General features: G+C 34.0%; 1 protein-coding gene across 1 annotated transcript in view; it reads left to right on the top strand.

Moving 5' to 3' along the window:
• CLGN (calmegin) overlaps positions 1–18848 on the top strand; it is a 45527-nt gene extending 26679 nt beyond the window's left edge. The window contains exons 9-16 of the mRNA XM_060011632.1: positions 1366–1555; positions 9556–9669; positions 9794–9944; positions 11488–11703; positions 12854–12979; positions 13201–13360; positions 14648–14748; positions 16579–18848. Coding sequence (XP_059867615.1) covers positions 1366–1555; positions 9556–9669; positions 9794–9944; positions 11488–11703; positions 12854–12979; positions 13201–13360; positions 14648–14748; positions 16579–16659 — 1139 coding nt within the window. The 3' untranslated portion in view covers positions 16660–18848. The remainder of the gene's footprint in view (positions 1–1365; positions 1556–9555; positions 9670–9793; positions 9945–11487; positions 11704–12853; positions 12980–13200; positions 13361–14647; positions 14749–16578) is intronic.
• The last annotated feature ends 1460 nt before the right edge of the window (positions 18849–20308 follow it).

The raw sequence follows: 20308 nt of genomic DNA, 5'->3' as shown, positions 1-20308 counted from the left end.
ACGGAAAGGTTTTCTGGCTAAAGATTTTGGGCAAAGATGTCTTTTCACATATGTGTAATTGTCATGTGCTTTTCTGATTTACTATAATTTTAAAACAATTCAGATGCAAAATTTATTCAGAAAATAGTCTTTTCAGATTTTTCTTGAGAAATGTCTTTTTTTTTTATTAGAAAGGGTCTAGCACATTTTTGCATTTAAGATCTTATTCTCAGTTCTGCTTCAATCTTGACTTTTTTCCTTTGTGTAGTAATATAGTTTTATAATCTCAGCTGTAATAGAAGAGGAAATGGTGGAGAAAAAAGAGAAGGGAGAAGATACTGAGTGTTCATTTACATTATTTGAGTTTGTATATAAATTGCAATATTTGATTTTGATATAAATAATTTGGCATTGTTGTGACTGAAACCTTTGGAGATTATTACTTCAGCATTGCTTTTACAGAAAGTGGTAGCCCATTTACCTAGTTAAGTCAGGATCATCCTGACATTTATTGACAGCTCCTACTTCCTTAACTTACTAAAAGCAAATGTTAGGCAGCTACTTTCATCTACAGTTCTTTCCAAAGATATAAATTATACTCAGTGACTCCCCACCCCATGTTTACAGAAGGGAGAAAGAGCTTTTATTTTGTCATTACAATGATAAGGGAGTCCTTTATGAAACTTTTGGCTTAGGGACTTTTAAAGAGCTAGAATTTACCTCAAAACAAACGTACTAAAGTGTGAGGTTGAATATTTTCAATCATCCTTAAGACATTTTTCACTATAGTGTATGAATCAATAAATTTGAAATGTCAATGATCTTTATAGATTTCTAGGAAATCATAAGAATGTATCAATGTTAAGTTCCTGATTTTGGTGCCCAGATTTGGGTTATATAGGAGAATGTCCTTGTTTATAGGAAATATACATTAAAACATTCAGGGATGATACGGATGAGGTCAGTAATTTACTCTCAAGTAATTCAAGAAAAAATAAAGTTCTTTATAGCATACTTGCAACTTTTAAAGTTTGAGGTCGTTTCAAAAAATTACTTTAAAATAGTGAAGATTGGGTTGTATTCTGTAACTATGAAAGAGTGAAGCTGACTGGTCATGTGAGTCCTAAGCTGAGTTAGCTATTGGGTATTTTTTATTTGAGAAGTAATGGAGTGTTTTATTAAAGTATTATTATTACTTAAAATTTTACCTTTGGTTTTAGAAAGCATTATATCTAGTGATTTCAGTGTATTTTGATTTAATATGTTGGTAATTCCTCTATTGTGGTTGAGAGAAAATTTTACCCATGAAGTTTAGGGTAGAAGATTATCTTTAACATGTCATGTCTGTCAATATGATAAGTGTAATATGTTTAAATTGGTCTTTAGTGATGAATCCAGATGACACATTTGAAGTATTAATTGATCAGATAGTTGTTAACAAAGGAAACCTACTAGAGGATGTGGTTCCTCCTATCAATCCTCCCAAGGAAATTGAAGATCCCAGTGATAAAAAACCTGATGATTGGGATGAAAGAGCAAAAATCCCTGATCCTTCTGCTGTCAAACCAGAAGACTGGTAAGCAAAGAATTCAGTAGCAAAGCGTTCTTTGGCATAAAGTAACGTGTGTTTATGTGAAGTAACGTGTGTTTAAGTGAAGTTTACAACCAATGAAGCTTATCCTTTTAAACATCAGTACTACTTATTTTGACTATTTTGGGTGAAATTCTTCTCTAAAACGGATTTTGCAGTCCCCTGCCTCTTAATTTTCATTTTAATTACTATTTTAATTTTGTTGCCCTTTTCAATATAGTATTTGTATTTTGTATGTTTTCAGTGCTGTGGGGGAAAAAATTCCATGAATCTAAAACACCAACACTTTAATTTCAGTTCCCAGTTTGATCTTTATCATGTATGTGTGTGCATACTTTACATAGTTGCGGTGTATTCAGTTAATGATTAGTTGGCTTAAAAAGCCATATTCTCAGCATCTTATATAGGATTTACTCATACCAGTTTGCTTACCCATAAAATGTTCACTAGCTGAGTATTTGTGTGGTTTCCATTCTACAGGATTATGAATATTTTCCTTAAAAGAAATGTATTCAGTTCCAGATTACCTATAGCTTGAATTCAGATGGTGAGGGATACTTTTATATCTCTCCATTTAACTGAGATATTCTTTGTCCTTCAAATATGTTTTGTAATTTCTCCCTAAAATCTTGTTACCTTTATTCCTAAGAACTTTTTTTTTTCCTGCTGACAGTTAACTCTTAATTATGGTTTTGCTAAGTAGATTATCTGTCTTTATGTATTTAACCCACCCTATTGGTCATCTATTGCTGTGTAACAAATTACCAAAAAACTGAAGACAACAAACATGAACTCACCCAGTTCCTGAGAGGCAGGAATCTGGGAGCGGCTAGCCTCCCCGGTTCTGGCTTAGACTCTCCTGAGGTTGCAGTCGAGCTGCCAGTAAGAGCTGCCTGCATCTGAAGGTTTGACTTGGGCAGCTGGCTTCCCACTGGCTTCTTGTAGCCTTTGTCAGGAAGTTTCAGTTCCCTGCCACCTAGGCCTCTCCTTAGGTCAGCTCATGACATGGCAGGTGGCTCCCCTGGAGGGAGTGATCCAAGAGGGAGAGAGCACAACCACAGAAATTGCAGTGCCTTTTATAACCTAGTCTCAAAAGTGACATGCCATCACTTCAGCTGCATTCTGTTTGTCACACAAACCAACCCTAGTACAGTTGGGAGGGGACTACATAAAGGTAGATGTACTAAGTATGAGTAAAAAAAGTTTTATTCTTAGTTTACTAAGAGTTTTTTTTCTCCATGATTGGGTGTTGTATTTTGTAAAACACGTTTTGTGCATCTATTGAGGTGACCACGTGGTTTTTCTCCTTTATTTTCTTAGTGTGGTGAATTACATTGATTGATTTTCTAATGTTGACTAACCTTGCAATCTCCTTGGTCAACAAGTATTGTCCTTTTGATGTTTGCTGGATTCTGATTGCATGTTTTTTTTTCTGTCAGATTTATTGAAGTATAATTTTCATACAGTTAAATCCATTTATTTTAGATATACAGTTCTATGAATTTGGAAAAATATATACAGTGATGTAACCACTACCGCAGTTGTGATGTAGAATATTTCCATCATTCCCCAAAGGCCTGTATATCCTTTTGTAATCAATTCCCTCCTTCCACCTTTAACCTCTGGAAACTACTGATGTGATTTCTGTCCCTTATAGCTTTGCCTTTTCCAGAATATCATATAAGATGGAATTATACAGTATATAACTTTGGTTTCTGATTTCTTTCACTCAGAATGATGCTTTCTGAGATTTATCTGTATTTTTTCTTGTATCAGTAATTAGTTTTGTTTTATTGCTGAGTAGTGTACCATTGTAGGGATGTATCATAATTTGTTTATCCATTCACATATTGATAGAAGTTTTGGTTGTTTCCAGTTTGGGGCAATTATGAATAGAGCTGTTACAGACATTTGTGGTCAGGGCTTTGTATAGACATAATTTTTCCTTTTTCTTCGGTAAATGCCTAGGAGTGTGATTGTACGATAAGTGTATGTTTAAATTTGTAAGAAACTGCCAAACTTTTCCAAAGGGCTATACCATTTTGCATTCCCACCATTATGTAAGAGCTCCAGATGTTACACATTAACAGCATTTGGTGTTATCTGTTTTTTGTTTTTGTTTTTTTTTTAATTTTATTTATTTATATTTATTTTTGGCTGTGCTGGGTCTTCGTTTCTGTGTGAGGGCTTTCTCTAGTTGTGGCTAGCGGGGGCCACTCTTCATCGCAGTGCACGGGCCTCTCACTATCGTGGCCTCTCTTGTTGCGGAGCACAGGCTCCAGATGCGCAGGCTCAGCGGCCATGGCTCATGGACCTAATTGCTCCGCGGCATGTGGGATCTTCCCAGACCAGGGCTTGAACCTGTGTCTCCTGCATTGGCAGGCAGATTCTCAACCAGTGTGCCACCAGGGAAGCCCTGTTATCTGTTTTTTTAACTGAGATATAATTGACATATAATATTGTAATAGTTTACGTGTACAACATAATGATTTGATATATGTATATATTGCAAAATGATCACTACAGTAAGTTTAGTTAACATCCATCGCTTCACATAGTTAACAGCTTTTTTCTTGTTTTGAGAACTTTTAAGATTCACTCTTCTTAACTTTCAAATATATGATATAGTGTGGTGAACTGTAGTCACCACACCATACCTTACATCCCCAGGACTTATTTATCTTATAACTGGAAGTTTGTACCTTTTGACCTTTTGGTATTATCTGTTTTTGTTTTTCTGTTTTTCTTTGAATATTCTAAAAGGTTTGTAGTGGTATCTAATTGTAGTTTTGATTTACATTTCCCTAGTGACTAATCCGTAATCTCCCTAGTTTTCATTTACTTGCCATTCATATCAGTTTCTTTGGAGAAGTATCTTTTCAGTTTTTTCCCCTGCTTTATTTGGGTTATTTTTTTGTATTCAGTTATGAGTGTTGTGTCAGTTATCTAGTTCTGTATAACAAATTACCCCAAAATTAAGTGGCTTAAAACAACATTTGTTATCTCTCAGTTTCTTGTGATTCAGGATTCTGACTGCAGCTTAGTGGGTCCTTTGGCCCTGGGTCTTTCAGCTGCAATTAAGATGTCAGCTGGGGCTATAGTCATCTAAAGGCTCAACGAGGAGCTAATCCAGTTTCAGTTTCACTCAAGTGGCATTGGCAGGATTCAGTCTCTCAAGGGACTGAATTGTTTTTGGACTGAGGGCCTCGGTTCCTGGCTGGGTGTTGGCCAGAGTCATCCCTTGGTTCCTTGCAATCTAGGCCTCACCACAGAGTATCTCACAACAGGGTAGCTGTCTTCAACAGAAGCAAGGGAGAGGGGAAGGGAGGGGAGAAGACAGTGCGAAGAAGATGGAGGTTACAGTCTGTACTGGGTTAACACTGTCCTCCAAAATTCCATGTCTACCCAGAACCTGTAATTGTGACTTTATTTGGAATTAGGACCTTTGCATCTGTAATCAAGTTAAGATGAAGTAATACTGGATTAGGGTGGGCCCTAAATCTAGTACTACCGGTGTCCTTGTAAGAAGAGGGAAATTTGGACACAGACACACAGGGAGAACACGATGTGACAACTGAGGCAGAAATTGCAGTGATGCATCTACAAGACACGGAATGCCAAGGGTCGTCAGTGGCCACCAGAAGCAAGGAAGAAACAAGGAAAGATCCTGTCCTGGAGCCTCCAGAGAGAGCATGGTCCTGCCCAAAACTTTGATTTCAAATTTCTAGTCTCCAGAATTGTGAGATAATAAATTTCTGTCACTTTAAGCCACCCAGATTGTGGTGTTTTGTCACAGCAGCCTAGGGAAACTAATATACAGTCTTTTATAACTTAATCTTGGAAGTAGCATACCATTACTAATTTCTGTTCATTAATAGCACGTTATTAGGTCCCACCCACACTCAAGGAGAGGGGACTTCACATGGACATGAATACCAGGAGGTAGGATCATTGGAAAACAATTTCAGAAGCAGCCTACCTCAGTCTGAGATTGCCAGTGCCAGAGTCCCTGAGGTGAGGACCCGGTTAGGTGGCACCCAGATTTCGCAGTACAGACACCGCAGTAATAAATGTTACTTTAAGCCCCTAAGTTTTGGGGTAATTTGTTATGCAGCAATAGTCAATTAATATAGATATGCAGTATGCAATATTTCCTTTCACTCTGGGGCTTGTCTTAATTTTTGTAACAGAGAGCAGAAGTTTTAAATTTTTATGAAGTCTGGCTTGTCAATATTTGTCTTTGATGATTCATGCTCTTTGCATCTTACTAAGATAAGATGTCTTTGCCTAAATGTGACAAAGATTTTCTTTTGTTTTCTAGACAAATAGTTTTGACTAAAACTCTGTTCTGAGTTAATTGTTCTATGTAGTGTGAGGTATAAATCAAGATTAATTTTCAAAAATATGGGTGTCTAATTGTTCCAGCATCTCTTATCATCCATTTAATGTCTAATGATCTGTACTGCTGTCCCCTCTTTCTTTTCTGATATGGCAGTTAGTGTTTTTTCTTGATGTGTCTAGCTGAGGGTTTATCAATTTTATTGAGCTCTGTGGAGGACCAGCTTTTGTTTTAGTTTTTTCCCTTCCATTGGCCTTTTTTCTATTTCATTATTGCCTTCCTCTTCTTACTTTGGACTTAATTTGCTTCTCTTTTCTACCTTGTTAAGGTAGAAAATAATTTTCAATAGAAGCAGCTGTAAAATTTCTCTAAGCACTGTTTTAACTAAGTTCCACAAATATATATTCAGTTCATACTGTTATATAATTTCCCTAGTGATTTTTTCTTTGAATCATGTATTTTTAAATGTGTTGCTTTGTTGTCAATTATTTATGGATTTTCCAGATATGGTTTTCATTTTAACTCCCAAGTTAATTCTATTGTGGTCAGAAAACATTCACAAATATCAATTACATCAGCATTATTCAAAAGCTTTTATATTCTTAACGGTTTTCAGTCTGTTCTCTTACTGAGAGAAGAGAACTAAAATCTTCAACTATGATTGTGGATTTGTCTTTATCTCCTTTGAGTTCTTTTAGTTTTTGCTTCAAGTATTTTGAAGATCTGTTACTAGATCAATTCACAGTATTTCATGACCTCTTGAGGAACTGACCTTTTTATTATTATAAAATGTCCTTCTTTATAAACTCTTATAATACTCTCTGACTTGAAGTCTACTTGGTCTGATATTAAATCAGCACTCCAATTTTCTTTTAAGTCATGTTTCCATTGAATATTATTTTCCATTATTTACCTGTAACCTGTATATGCCTTTCTTTTTCAGGTGATTTTCTTGTAGGCAACTACATTTGGGTCTTGCCTTTTAATTTGAGTGTTTTAAACCATCTACATTTAATGCACTTATTGCTGTGGTTGGGTGTAAACCTACCATCTCACTACTTGTTTTTTCTTTGTCCCATATATTCTGTGGCTTTTTATAAAATGTTTTTCCTGGCTTTTTTCAGATTGAGTTATATTTTATTTGAGTCTTCTATTTTTTCTTCTCTATTGGCTTTTTGGCTTTTCATCTGTAGTTGGTTGTTTTGCCGGTTGCTCTAGGGTTTGCAATATGCATCTTAAACCTATTTCAGTCTACTCTCAAATAGTGTTATGCCACTTCATGTCTAAGTTAATCATATGAGAGTCTTATATTTTCTCCCGTACATCCTTCATGCTATTATCATATATTTCCTTCTTTATATACTGTGAAGGCCATGCATATTTATTCTTCAATCAGTCTCTTTTTGTCAGACAGTTATGAGGGGAAAAGATCTTTTATTTACCCACATATTTACCATTTCTGGTACTCCCCTTCTTTTGTGTAGATAGAAATTCCTGTCTGTTATTGTTTTCCTTCTGCTTGATAAACTTGTCTTAATACATTGTAGTACATACCTGTTGTCATTGCATTCTCCTAAATTATTTGTCTGAAAATCTCTTTATTCTGCCTTCATTTTTGAAGGATTTTTCACTATGGGGTTATAGGTTGATAGTTATTTTGCAACAGCCATTCCTTATCATGAGGCTCACACTGATTCTGATGAGAAGTCAGTTGTTATTCTCATCCTTGTTCTCCTTTACCTAATATGTCATTTTTTTCTATTTGGTTTTAAGATTTATTTTCACTGTTACTGGTTTTCAATAGTTTGATTTTTGTTGTGCCTTGATGTCATTTGTTTGTGTGTGTGTGTGTATATTTGCCTTGCTTTGGATTCTTTGAGTTTTTTGAAATGTGGGTTTATAGTTTGTATCAAATTTGGGTAACATTTGGCCATTATTTCCTTAAATATTTATATATGGCTCCCCATCTCTTTTTTGGGATGCCACTTAAATGTGTGTTAGACTGCTTTATGTTTGTTACACAAGTCACTGAGAATCTATTCATTTTTTAAAACCAGTTTTTCTCTGTGTACTTCATTTTGGAAAGTGTCTATTACTATTTCTTCAAGTTCTTGTTGTTTGTAAACGTTGGGGTTTACCACCTATTCAAATAGAATGTTGCTCCTGGAAAACCAAAAGTGTTAACTTGTTGACTGTCTTTTAGATAAATAGGGGTACTGGTTAGCAGTGAAAATGTCTTTGCCTTAAGGGAAATAGTATAGGGAAGTAACTTGTGCAAGGTAGGAAGAATAGTACTTTTTAAAAAAAATTAATAAGTCACTTATTAGTGTATCACTTCCATGAATTCATGCTATCAGAAAAGGTAGGACTACATCCCTCCATGTGGGCTTTCTAACATTGCTTCACATTTGTTTGCCCATAAAGAGTAGGGCTGGGAAATGAGAGAAACTGTACAATGAGAGAAACTATATACCAACCTCATTCTGATTGGTGAAATGTGTGAGAATTTTTTTTATAAAGTGCTAAAAGAGATGCACTCTTAAATTTTAAACCCCGGTTACTCTGAGCCCTCAGAGACCCTAAGGTAACATTAATAACAGGCAAGTACAAGTCTTTACATACATAGATTTGATTATTTCAGTTTGTTACTCAGTCTTTACATATATATTGTTGATTATTTCAGTTTGTTATTCAAGTTTTGTTTGGAAAATCGTAATGTAGCTTATTTAAAATTTTTACTTTTCTGTAAAGACGAAAATTATGTTAGTAATTCTATTCACTACTTACTGTGACTGTGTTTATATACTTCAGAATTTACTTTCTAAGTGTTATTTTTTAATGAAAATATAAAAATTACTAGAATTAAATATGGAGAGTTTTTAAAAAATAATATTGGAGTAGGGAAGACCTTTCCAAATATGACATAAAATTGAAGAATCATAAAGGAAAATGTTAATAAATTTCAACTACATGAAAATAAATGTTTTACATGGCAGAAAAAACCAAAACCTCACCATGAGCTACATTAAAAAATGCATGAGAAACTGGAAAAAAAATTTACTTCATATAGCTGACAACTGATTTCTTATTAATTTCTAATATATTCCAGGATATTAATTATAGCATTATTCGTCATAGTAAGTTTTTGAAAACACTATTCTCAACAATAGATAGATTAAATAAATTATGATATATTCACAAAGTGTAAAACTATGCAACTGTTAAGAAGAATGAAGCAGATATATATTTATATAAAACAGAGCTCCTAGAACAGTCTTGACATGTAGTAGTCATCCCATATATGTTTGTTGATGAATGAGTTTTTAAGTGAACAAAAACAAGGTCTAACATACTCTGTATAGAGTGCTATCATTTGTGTAAAAAAAGTATGTGTATATATATATATATATATACACACACACACACACATATACACACACATACATATGTGCATGTATGTATAGAACATAACAAGTAATATATATATAAAAGTGTATAGTAGAAGATTTAGGTGGATGAGAGAGAGGGGAGGTAGTAGGTACAAAGACAGGGTAGGAAATGCCTTTTGGTACCTTATGAATTTTGTAGCGTGCATTTTTAAACTGCTTGAATAATTAATAATTAGCATAAAATACTGTATTTACAGGGATGAAAGTGAACCTGCCCAAATAGAAGATACAAGTGTTGTTAAACCTGATGGCTGGCTTGATAATGAACCGAAATTTATTCCAGATCCTAATGCTGAAAAACCCATTGACTGGTAAGCATTCTTCATCTTCAAATGTCAATTTCATATGTTTCTTACTTGCTTTTTTGTTACTAGTTTATATGACTGACAGGAGAGACTTGAGGTTACTCCATTTGCTTTGTTCTAATATCCTAAGGAATGAAGACATGGATGGAGAATGGGAGGCACCTCAGATTTCTAATCCGGCATGTCAGATCGGGTGTGGCGAGTGGAGCCCTCCCATGATAGTTAACCCAAAATACAAAGGAGTATGGACACCTCCAATGATAGATAACCCTAACTACCAGGTAATAACCACTTGTTCCAGTCCCATAGTAAACTTTAAAATGTTGTGCTATTTATCTAGTTATTGATAATGTTATGTTAACTTCAGGAAATTTGATTTGTATAATAGTGTGCCTTAGCTATCTTAAGAAGTCAAAGAACATAGTACTCCAACTAATTTATGTTTAAAAACTGAAACATTCCTTATTTAATTTTCTGGGGGAATAAAATTAAGAACTAAAGATAAGTTACTTTATACTATATTTTTCCTTATACTGATGATCACTTTGGAATAAAATTTTATTTTAGAATTAAATATAAGAAGTGACTTCTGATCAAGAAGACTCAGGTTGCACATTTTAGTAATTAAAGTCTGTGCTTAATTAACATGCTCCTTACTCTCTGGTATTATTAAAATTGAATTTTTTTCCCTAATATGAATCAGATATTTTTTGAGTATACCTAGTTTTGGAGGTAGAAGTCCTTATGTTATCCATTTAACCCTCTAGTTTTATCTAATTATTCATTGATATTTTCTAACATTTATTTTATATATACAGTTATATATTCTTTTTGCTCACTGTAGTTTTTCTTCATAGTATTTATCACAAAATGTCTGTTTTGGTAACTTTTTTAACGTCTATCTCCTTCATTAGATTTTAAACACCATAATGCAGGGACCATGTCTGCCTTGATTACCACTGTATCCTAGCATCTGGCATAGTGCCTGGCACAGAATAGACATATGTGATGGTGGAATAAGTCAGTGAGTGATCATATTGTCCAATTTATTTGATTTGGTTGAGTTTAATCATTCAAGATGTAATGGAACTTCTGTGTTGAATAATTGTTCTGAGATTCAACCATGGTTGATTATTGATGCCTATCACAAGTATATGTTGAAAGGTGCGGTTCCATTTTTGCCATACAGTGATCTCTGATTTGAACAATTTTAATGATATCTTGTCTTGAATATCTTTACTAAATGTAAAAAAAACCCAACTTTTCTAATATAGTGTCAGTTGTGAAATTTAATTACTCAGGTTTCTGTATTGGATTTTCACTCTGCCTTTTTTTTTTTTTTTGGCAGTTTACTTATTTATTTTACTTATTTTGGCTGCACTGGGTCTTCATTGTGGCACTCAGGCTTCTCTAGTTGCAGCGTGCTGGCTCTAGAGCACACGGGCTCAGTAGTTGCACTGCGTGGGCTTAGTTGTGGTATGTGGGATCTTAGTTCACCAGCCAGGGATCGAACCCAGGGCCCCTGCATTGGGAGCACAGAGTCTTAAGCACTGGACAACCAGGGAAGTCCCCTTTTGCAGAGTTTAAAGTCATTGTTCATAGGGAACATCGTGTACAGGATATATTTCATAGGGAACATCGTGTTCCAGATAAGAAGAAACAAGATTTTATTTCTAGTGAATTACTAATGAATTAATTATAAGTTAAAGTTTTCTTTTTTCCAGTTAGTATTGCTAATTTCATTCAACACCAACTACTTCTTGAGTAACATTTATAATGAAATTATTTTATTTGAAAATGTCTTTAAATTATTTTTTCTCGCAGGGTATCTGGAGTCCTCGAAAAATTCCTAATCCAGATTATTTTGAAGACAATCACCCATTTCTTCTGACTTCCTTCTGTGCTCTTGGTTTAGAGCTTTGGTCCATGACCTCTGATATCTACTTTGATAATTTTATTATTTGTTCGGAAAAGGAAGTAGCAGATCGCTGGGCTGCAGATGGTTGGGGAGTGAAAATAATGATAGAAAATGATAATGAGGTACAGTATTTACCATATGGTAATAATAGGATGTGGTCCTGGTTATAGGTTGTACAAATGGCCTTTAAAAAAGGTAAATAAATGTGCAATAATTACTAAATGCTAAAGAAGCATATTTAAATAAATTTATGTAGACAGAGTATTTAGCTTTACCAAATATGATACAGCTTCATTATAAACTAATAATGAATTATATATATGTAAGTCTTCATTTCATTTATTAAATTATGATAGCATAATGGGATTGAGTGCCTTTTGATGGTTATAGAAATGAGACCACTACTACTACTAGAAATGAGACTTAATATCTTTGTCACCTATCAATTTAAGGCCTAAGTGGGAACAGTAATCTAAATATTCTTTATTCATTTTAACTACTTTTCACTTAGAGGAGTATAGAAACTTTTAAAATTTAATATTATTATGTTTCAGTTTTTTTCCCCAAATCTTAACACTACTTAGAAAAGAATAAGCTAAGTATTTCAACACAATGCATCTTGGAGAATCTGTCTTTAAAACGAATTACTGTAAAGAAAAATGTGTACCTCACATTAGGTCTCTTTGGATATTAGCAAAAACCATCAGAAGAGTAAGTAAAGGTAAAGGGATTCTCATTTGGAAACTCTTTTAACTAAAACATTTGATGATTTTAGATTTTATTTTAGTAAGAGAGACAATTTCCTTCCTGAAGGTTGTGTGTAAAATTTGTTAATAAACAAGAAAAAGAAAACACAATGATTATCAGGTTGATTTTTTTTTTTTTCAGTAAGTTTTTTAAATGTACAGGTTGAGTTATCAGAGAGTTGTGTACTTCTAAATGAACCAGATAATACATCCATAAGGAGTAGTTCTATCCTGAAACTTACCAAAAAAGAAAACTGTCCTAATTCTTGCTGGTAGGTTAGCAGTATTCACCTATATAGTATAATGTACCTTCTACTACAAAGTGTCAAACAGCAATGCATGCGAATAATTGTTTAAACTTTATGAAGTATAAAATGAGAAAATAAAATATTTTTTATCTTACAAATTCACGATTCCTTAATATAAAACCACCTAGGTGAAATAAGTTTTTTGTTTTTGTAGGCTGTATTTCTGAATGAAGGTTTATAAAATCTTAATTGCCTTTTTATGCTTATTTCTTCTCTAGCCTAGTATATTCAAACAGTTGACGGCAGCTGCTGAAGAGCGCCCATGGCTTTGGTTCATTTATCTTGTGACAGCAGTGCTTCCAATAGCATTAATTACTTCATTTTGTTGGCCAAGAAAAGTAAAGGTAAAGAAAATGAATTTTTGTCAACAGTAAAAAAAAAAAAAAAAAAAATCTCTTAGTGTTTAGGAGTTCTATATTGGAGCAAGTGGCTCTTAAAAGTGATAAACTAAATTGCCTGTAAGTTTTTACTGATAGTTCACTATGATATCACTTATTGCAAAAAAAATCTTTTTGTAAATAGTGCTTTGCTTTTAGTAAAAATAGCTTGTGTTACACTGCGACAGAAAAGATATGAAGATGCAGAGTTCAAAAAACTGGACATATGTAAACCACAAACAAAGGGAGCACTAGAGCAAGAAGTAAAGGGAGAGAAAGCAGCCCTGGAGAAACCAGTAGACTTGGAAGAGGAAAAACAGCAAAGTGATGGTGAAATTCTTGAAAAAGGTAAGACGATGACGGTGATTTATAATGGGAACAAAGCTGGGCAGAGCTCACTTAAAATAGTAGATTAAGTGGTAAACACTGGCTGTTGCACTTGTTTATTGTCAGATTTATACCATTTGAATCCTCGAGAAGGCGTGACTGGCGAAGAGGAGTAACATCCTTGCCTGGGTTGTACCTGAGCAGACATCCAATGTATGACTTTTGTTTTCTAGGAAGAAAGAGCTGTAAAAATTGTTCAGTTGCTTCAGAACCTAGCAACTATGAATCCCATATGCCATAGCTTGTTTTTGTTGTTGTTGTTTGTTTGTTTGTTTGTTTGCGGTACGCGGGCCTCTCACTGTTGTGGCCTCTCCTGTTGCGGAGCAACAGGCTCCAGACGCGCAGGCTCAGCGGCCGTGGCTCACGGGCGCAGCCGATCCATGGCATGTGGGATCTTCCCGGACCGGGGCATGAACCCGTGTCCCCTGCATCGGCAGGCGGACTCCCAACCACTGCGCCACCAGGGAAGCCCTGCCATAGCTTTTTGCAAAGATTTTTCTCCCCTCCAAGGATGAGATGGGAGGTACAGACCATGGCTTCTGTAGAAGAGTAATCGGTTTAAGGCAGGTGATTGCAGCAACAAAATCCACACCAAGTCTCCCAAGGGCTGTTGTTTATCAGATAATTTATCATGTGGAACGAACAGTTTAATCTCTTGAAAGCATTGCTAAATCATACGTCCCCTTGCCACCCTCTACTAAACTCCAGAAGATGTTAGAACTGAAGACAGCTGAGGCTTTTTGGTGCCTCTCCAATGTGACTTCCTTATGCACATTGAGGTAGCAATAAAACTATTGATATTTGTCAGGCATCCCAAGCCAGGCTCCAGAATGAGCCCTTTATAACCTAAATTATATCTTGAGCACTGTTTTTAACTTAATAGTTGATGCAACAGTTGACTTAAAAAACATACTCCCTCAAAACACACATGCACACACGTATATTTACGTATATGTGTGTACACACACACATACACACACACACACACACACACATTCTTTGGTTTTCATTTTTACCTACAGAGTGCTTTAAAATTCTTTAAACCTGCCCCTTTCCTCAAATATGATTTATTTATAAAATGATAAAATAAATATTTCTATTTAAATTTTATAAAGGTCTAATGGAAGAAATTGCTTATAAATATTGGAATTTAAATACATCCCTCCACTTTTATTTAATACTTTTAAGTAGCAAAATTCTAATTCGAGTTTTTGCCTTTAATAAAATCTATTTAATAAAAAATTCTAGAAGAGGAAGGTGAACCTGAGGAAAAGAGTGAAGAAGAAATTGAAATCATAGAAAGACAAGAAGAAGGTAATAAATCAAATAAGTCTGGATCAGAGGATGAGGTAAGCAACTCTTTAACAGAAAATAAACTAGTTTCTATGTATGACTGTTATTCCATAAAAAAATATTTAATAAAAGCAATCTGGTTTTTGAAGAATTTTTTGCCATATTTCTCCCAGCTTTCTTAAGAGCATACATATTGCTTTAAAATGTATCCTTAAGGAAAGCATGAAAATAATGTAATTTATGTCCTCTTAATGCCTAATGAAACAGTATAAAGTAAGCCTTTGGTTTACAAAATATAAAGAGAGAGCTACGTCTGTAAAAAATGACTTCATTAAAGTGTTTTGTTGAAAGGTGTAATAAGCAGACCATCTGAATATTTAAAAAGTAAGTCTGTTTATTACAAGACAATTTTCTTTTAGCCATTGTGAAAACGTTCTCACTGTCACAGTTATTTACTGTAACATTTTGAAAGATTGCATTCATTGGGTAGTTGAGTACTATGCCTGGTAATGGTGTTTTTCTCAAATCTTTAATAAACTAGTTTTTCATTAACTTGATATGTCTGCCCCCTTTTCCATCCTGATGTATGACAGAGCTTTCCACAGTGCCTTTTTTTATAGTCAGTTATTATGGAATCAGAAACCATCCAGGTATAATTCAGAACCCGAGCTTTCTTCTTTCACCTAGTATATACCCCCCAAGCCTGTTTTCTCTGCTTCTCTAGCCCTCTAAGAGCTGCATAACCCCACCTGCCGGTCACCGTCCCCAGCACTCTCATAGCTTAGAGTTAGGTAGGATAAAGGTCCGTTATGCCTGGACTGTTGCATGTGATGAGATAAACTTGCTATTTTGTTTATTTGAAGAAATCTCCCAGATAAACTTCTGTTGTTATTGTTTTAATTGTTTTCTAAAGCTTATTCGGTACATATACCTGGTTACTGGTCTTAGCTGCCTAGTGAGTTTTTTTTAAATGGGCTTTGGGGCTCATTATCTAGTATGAATATCTTTATTTAGAGGGAGCTGGGTGAAGATAATTTCTTTCAGAACAGAGTTTTAAGCAGTCCTTGTTTCCCGCCGTCACTCTTTTAATAATAATATTTGGAATCATTCACTGAATGTGTATTCTAGTTATACTTTGCTTTGTAAAATATTTTGTGTACTTTTAAAAGTATCTAAATTCCATCTTTTCAGTCCTTTAATCATCTTATATGTTTGTCAGTGAGCTAACATAAATCAATTTTTATATAATATAACCTTTAGAAATAATTATAACTATTTTGTATAATACCTGCATTATTTTATTGTTATACAAGTTTAATTTATATATAAATGATTATTCTGGAAGGATAGAATTAAAGGAGAGAAAAAGCCCAAACCATAAGTTTAATGTTTCCCTTTCCTCTCTGTTAATTTTTCTCAAAGTGTTAGGTACCAGAAGTTCTGAAAAAGTCTCTGTAAAACCAGCTCAGCAATTCATTACTTACAGAAACATTGTGATGTATAGTTAATGCTTAATATCCCACAATGAAAATATCATGTAACCTTTAATTAACCATGACATTAGATTAAGTTGTAAATCATGAAGTAAAATCATGAATTGAGTTATTAGCATTATTCCTTGTCAGATGCATATTTGACAAACAGTTATTCTAAAAATGTAATCATGGCAAAAGATGAACAAATTGAAACATCAATTTACCTACACGTTTTTGATCAGTTATTAAGTAAAGGACCATAAAAATAAAGATATATATATATATATATAAACAAACATAAAGATGTTTTGTTAGAAACATGTATTTTAGAGAATAAGAAATACATTATTTACTATTCTCTACTAGTTGCCCACTGTATGAAAATAAACGTTTTCATATTTTTTTCCCTAGATGAGGGAAGCAGATGAGGGCACAGGATCTGGAGATGGGCCAGTAAAGTCAGTACGCAAAAGAAGAGTACGAAAGGAGTAACCTGTATTCAAGTATTTTTAATTCCTAAGAGAGAGAGTTGGCATTCTCAAGTGAACTAGACTCAATCTGCACATCCTGTTTCTACTATCTAGCAATGATATTCTTTCAGACATTTATTTTAATCTTATTTTTCAGAAAAAAAAAAAAAAAACTTTGAAGTTAACCTGGTCTTTGAATTTAGAATAAAAGAAAAGTGGCACATTACATGTCAAATTTTAAGAGATTAATAGCATTAGAAGTTACACAGTTTTAATAGTTTGGAGAAAGTTTTGGTTTCTACAGAGCAAAATAATATGCAGCAACTTCACTGCTATTGGAAGAATCAGTTATTGGAATTTCCCCTTAAACGGCTATACTACAGTATAACTGGTAGTTCCACAGTATACATAAGAGTGAGTTCTGTTGTACAGAGCTAAATGCAATAAGGTTTCTGTATGGTTGTTTGTTTCTATCAACAATTGAAAGTGTTGTATGTGACCCACATTTACCTCCTTTGTGTCAAATTATAGTTATGGTCCATTGTTCATGTAAATTATAGAGTCCTTTAAAGAGGTGCTTTGTTGACAGACAAATCAACAAAACTGAAATGTCTATGTGTCATTCGTAGAATCACTGGTCAATAGTGCAGCATACTTATACTTGAATACAGAGATAAGAGGTTTATCAAAACGAAATGGTGTACAGATTTTTTTGAAGCTGTTACAGTTGTTTTATGCCAGAATGGCTTACTCTGTTTACAGGATTGCTTATGCCTACATTGCTCTTGAAAATAACATTTAAATATTTTTTCTTCTTTAAATGATACCATCTTTAATAGGTAAATTATTATTGGGGAGTCTTTCTTTTATCTGATCATTAAGAGATTGTAATGGCTAATAGATATCAATCATCATGCTTTGTATTTTTATCTTTTTTCTGACAAAGTCAAATCTATCTTCTGACAAATTCAAATCTATTGTCTCATCTAGCTTCAAAGCTGCCTCTATGGTAGATTATTGCTCCTCTTTTTAAAACACAGTTGACCCTTTAACAACAGAGGTTTGAACTGCGTGGGTCCACTTATACACAGATTTTGTTTTCAATTAATTCTATAGAACTACACGGTATGTTGAATCCTCTGATGCAGAATCTGCAGATAAGGATGGTCAACTATGGGACTTGAGCATCTGTGGATTTTGGTATCTGCCACGCGTCCTGGAACCAATCCCCCATGGATACCAAGGAACGACTGTAGGTACCAAAAGTCACAGAAGTACATTATAGTAGAGCTGTATTATTCCATTTAACATATTTAAGAATTTTTCATGTTTGGGTGACAGACCCTTTGGAAGGTGATCTAAATCTTTGAGACCATGGAGCTACTTTAATACCAACTATCTAGAGAACGCTATACTAGTTGGGTAATATTTTGGATTCCTTCATGGACATATACATCCCATCCTTGGGTAAGCCCGCCTCCTGTACATCCCCCTCCCCAGTAGTACATTTAAAGCTTATATATAAGGAAAAGGAGCCTCTAGCTTCTCCTCTGACATAAAGGAAGCCAAACACAGCCAGTATAGCCACTATTCACTCCTTATTTCAGGGAGTGAACTGAAAATGAAAATAAGTGCTTTATTCCATTGCTGTGTTCTGAACTTTCCATAAATTGGTGGTGGACAATCTTAATATGTAGTTAACCATACTTTGTATTTATTTAATACTGACTAAACTTAACGCGTCTTGCAAGGACTCCCTTTCTTGCTTTGTATTTGGAATGTCCAAGTGAACTAGATACACTGAATGATTCTAGATGAGATTGTTTCTGAAAGTAAATTACTACTTCATGAGATAAATCCTTTCTTAACTTTATGGAAAACTTCTTGCCGAAAAGTGTCTTATATATGATCATTTTTTTCTAAAGATTATTAAAGCTGTTTTTACTTTCTTGGTTGCAGATTAATTTTAACTTTCACATTTGGTTCAACTCCATGAGCTTGTAGTGGTAAAATCTGAGCAACCAGTTTTTGCCAGTTCACTGCTCCTTCCTGTGGATGTACCATGCCTGATAGTTTTAAATTTGTGTATTAGATCCATGCAGTAGACAAAGCATAGAGTCTTCTTTAATAACGAAATGGCTTTTTCCTTTTACCACCGTAATGTGACTTTATTGTTTAAAACGATTTAAGTTTTATCCTTTCCTCTAATAAAGGAGAAAAATAAATGTATTTTGCCCTTTATTTCAGTTGGCCTTTTTAGAGGCTTTTTAACTTGACCAGGCTAAAGTAACTTCCTTTTCCTTGAACATTTTTTTAAGGTAACCTTGCTTCCATTGGTCATTCCTCTAGGAAGATACGTACTACTAGAACTAGGAGCCTTTTTAAAGTGTCAGTCTACATTTGCAAAACACAGAGGATAAACCTGCTTACGTGTTAAAATTAACCACTAGCTATGAATATAATGTACCTTGGAAATTTAGAATACTAATTTAGAAAACTAATAGTTTTCAGTGAAAACTGTTTAGAATAGTTAAAACATAAATATATTACACTCTAGGTACCTATGAAGCTTTTTTGTTCTCTTTTCAATTGTGGTTCTGTTTTTAACTTCAGCAGGATTTAAAGATGAAATATCATATGGCTAATATTGGAATAACTACTTAAATCTCATGTAAAGGATTTATTTAAACATAATAGTAGCATTTTCTACATAAATTCTAATAATCTCTTTCCAAATTATAGCTCCCATTTCCATAGTATGACAGCTGTGAGGAGTTAAGGAAATAAAATTATCCCTAATCCGACAGGTCAGATGAAGCAGGTTGATGGGAGAGAAAATGTATTTTTGAATGCATTTGAAGTTTGTAGAGATCCAAATACGTGGAGAAGCAATGGTAATTTTAGAGAAAATGGGCAACAGGATAATTTTTTTAAATGATCTTTTAACACCTAACATAGTATCTTACCACATATTTTGTGTTTCTTAAATGAATAGAGTTTTACGTCTTTTGTAAAATTTTGGAGTAATTTCAAGTTTTAATTACTTAGACTAAACATTTGATAAGCCATCTATAGATAATAATAGAAAATTTAAAACAAGGCAAATACATTATACAATTGATTACAATGTATTACTTTAGCTTCTGTCATCACTCCTCAATACCCCTTCCATTATATGGTAAATTAGGTCCTAAAGCCAACATAAAGTCCGTGTTATAGTAAATATCTTCAAATACCATTAATCTCTATGATTTAAGTGAAATAGACTGTAGCTTGCTTTTAGGATGGAGTACCTAGAGGCAATTAAGTCATTCTTACAATTATTAACCTTTCATTTAGTCACATTCTCTGTTCTTTCACGATGTACAAGTGGTCTCACCAACTAAGTAATACCTGGTCTTTGCTGGCAATTTTGATTATATCAGCATTGAAGAAATATCTGATGACAACCACTAGAGGGTGTTAACTCAAGATAGGGAAAAACAAAATTATTGGGGAAAGTAAAGAAAGACTGCATTCTAAAGAATTAAGATCAGTTTTGCTTTGTTTTGGACCATAAAAGTAACGCTAGAATATATAATTCACCTTTCACTTCTCGTTTGGAGAAAGGACTTGATCAGGAATATAAATATGACATCATAAACTGGTTGGAACTGCATGCTTGGATGATT

This window comes from Delphinus delphis, chromosome 5 (assembly GCF_949987515.2).
Source record: "Delphinus delphis chromosome 5, mDelDel1.2, whole genome shotgun sequence".
Taxonomy (NCBI): domain Eukaryota; kingdom Metazoa; phylum Chordata; class Mammalia; order Artiodactyla; family Delphinidae; genus Delphinus; species Delphinus delphis.
The sequence above is the reverse complement of the archived record's forward strand: the minus strand, read 5'-3'. Positions and strand labels throughout refer to the sequence as shown.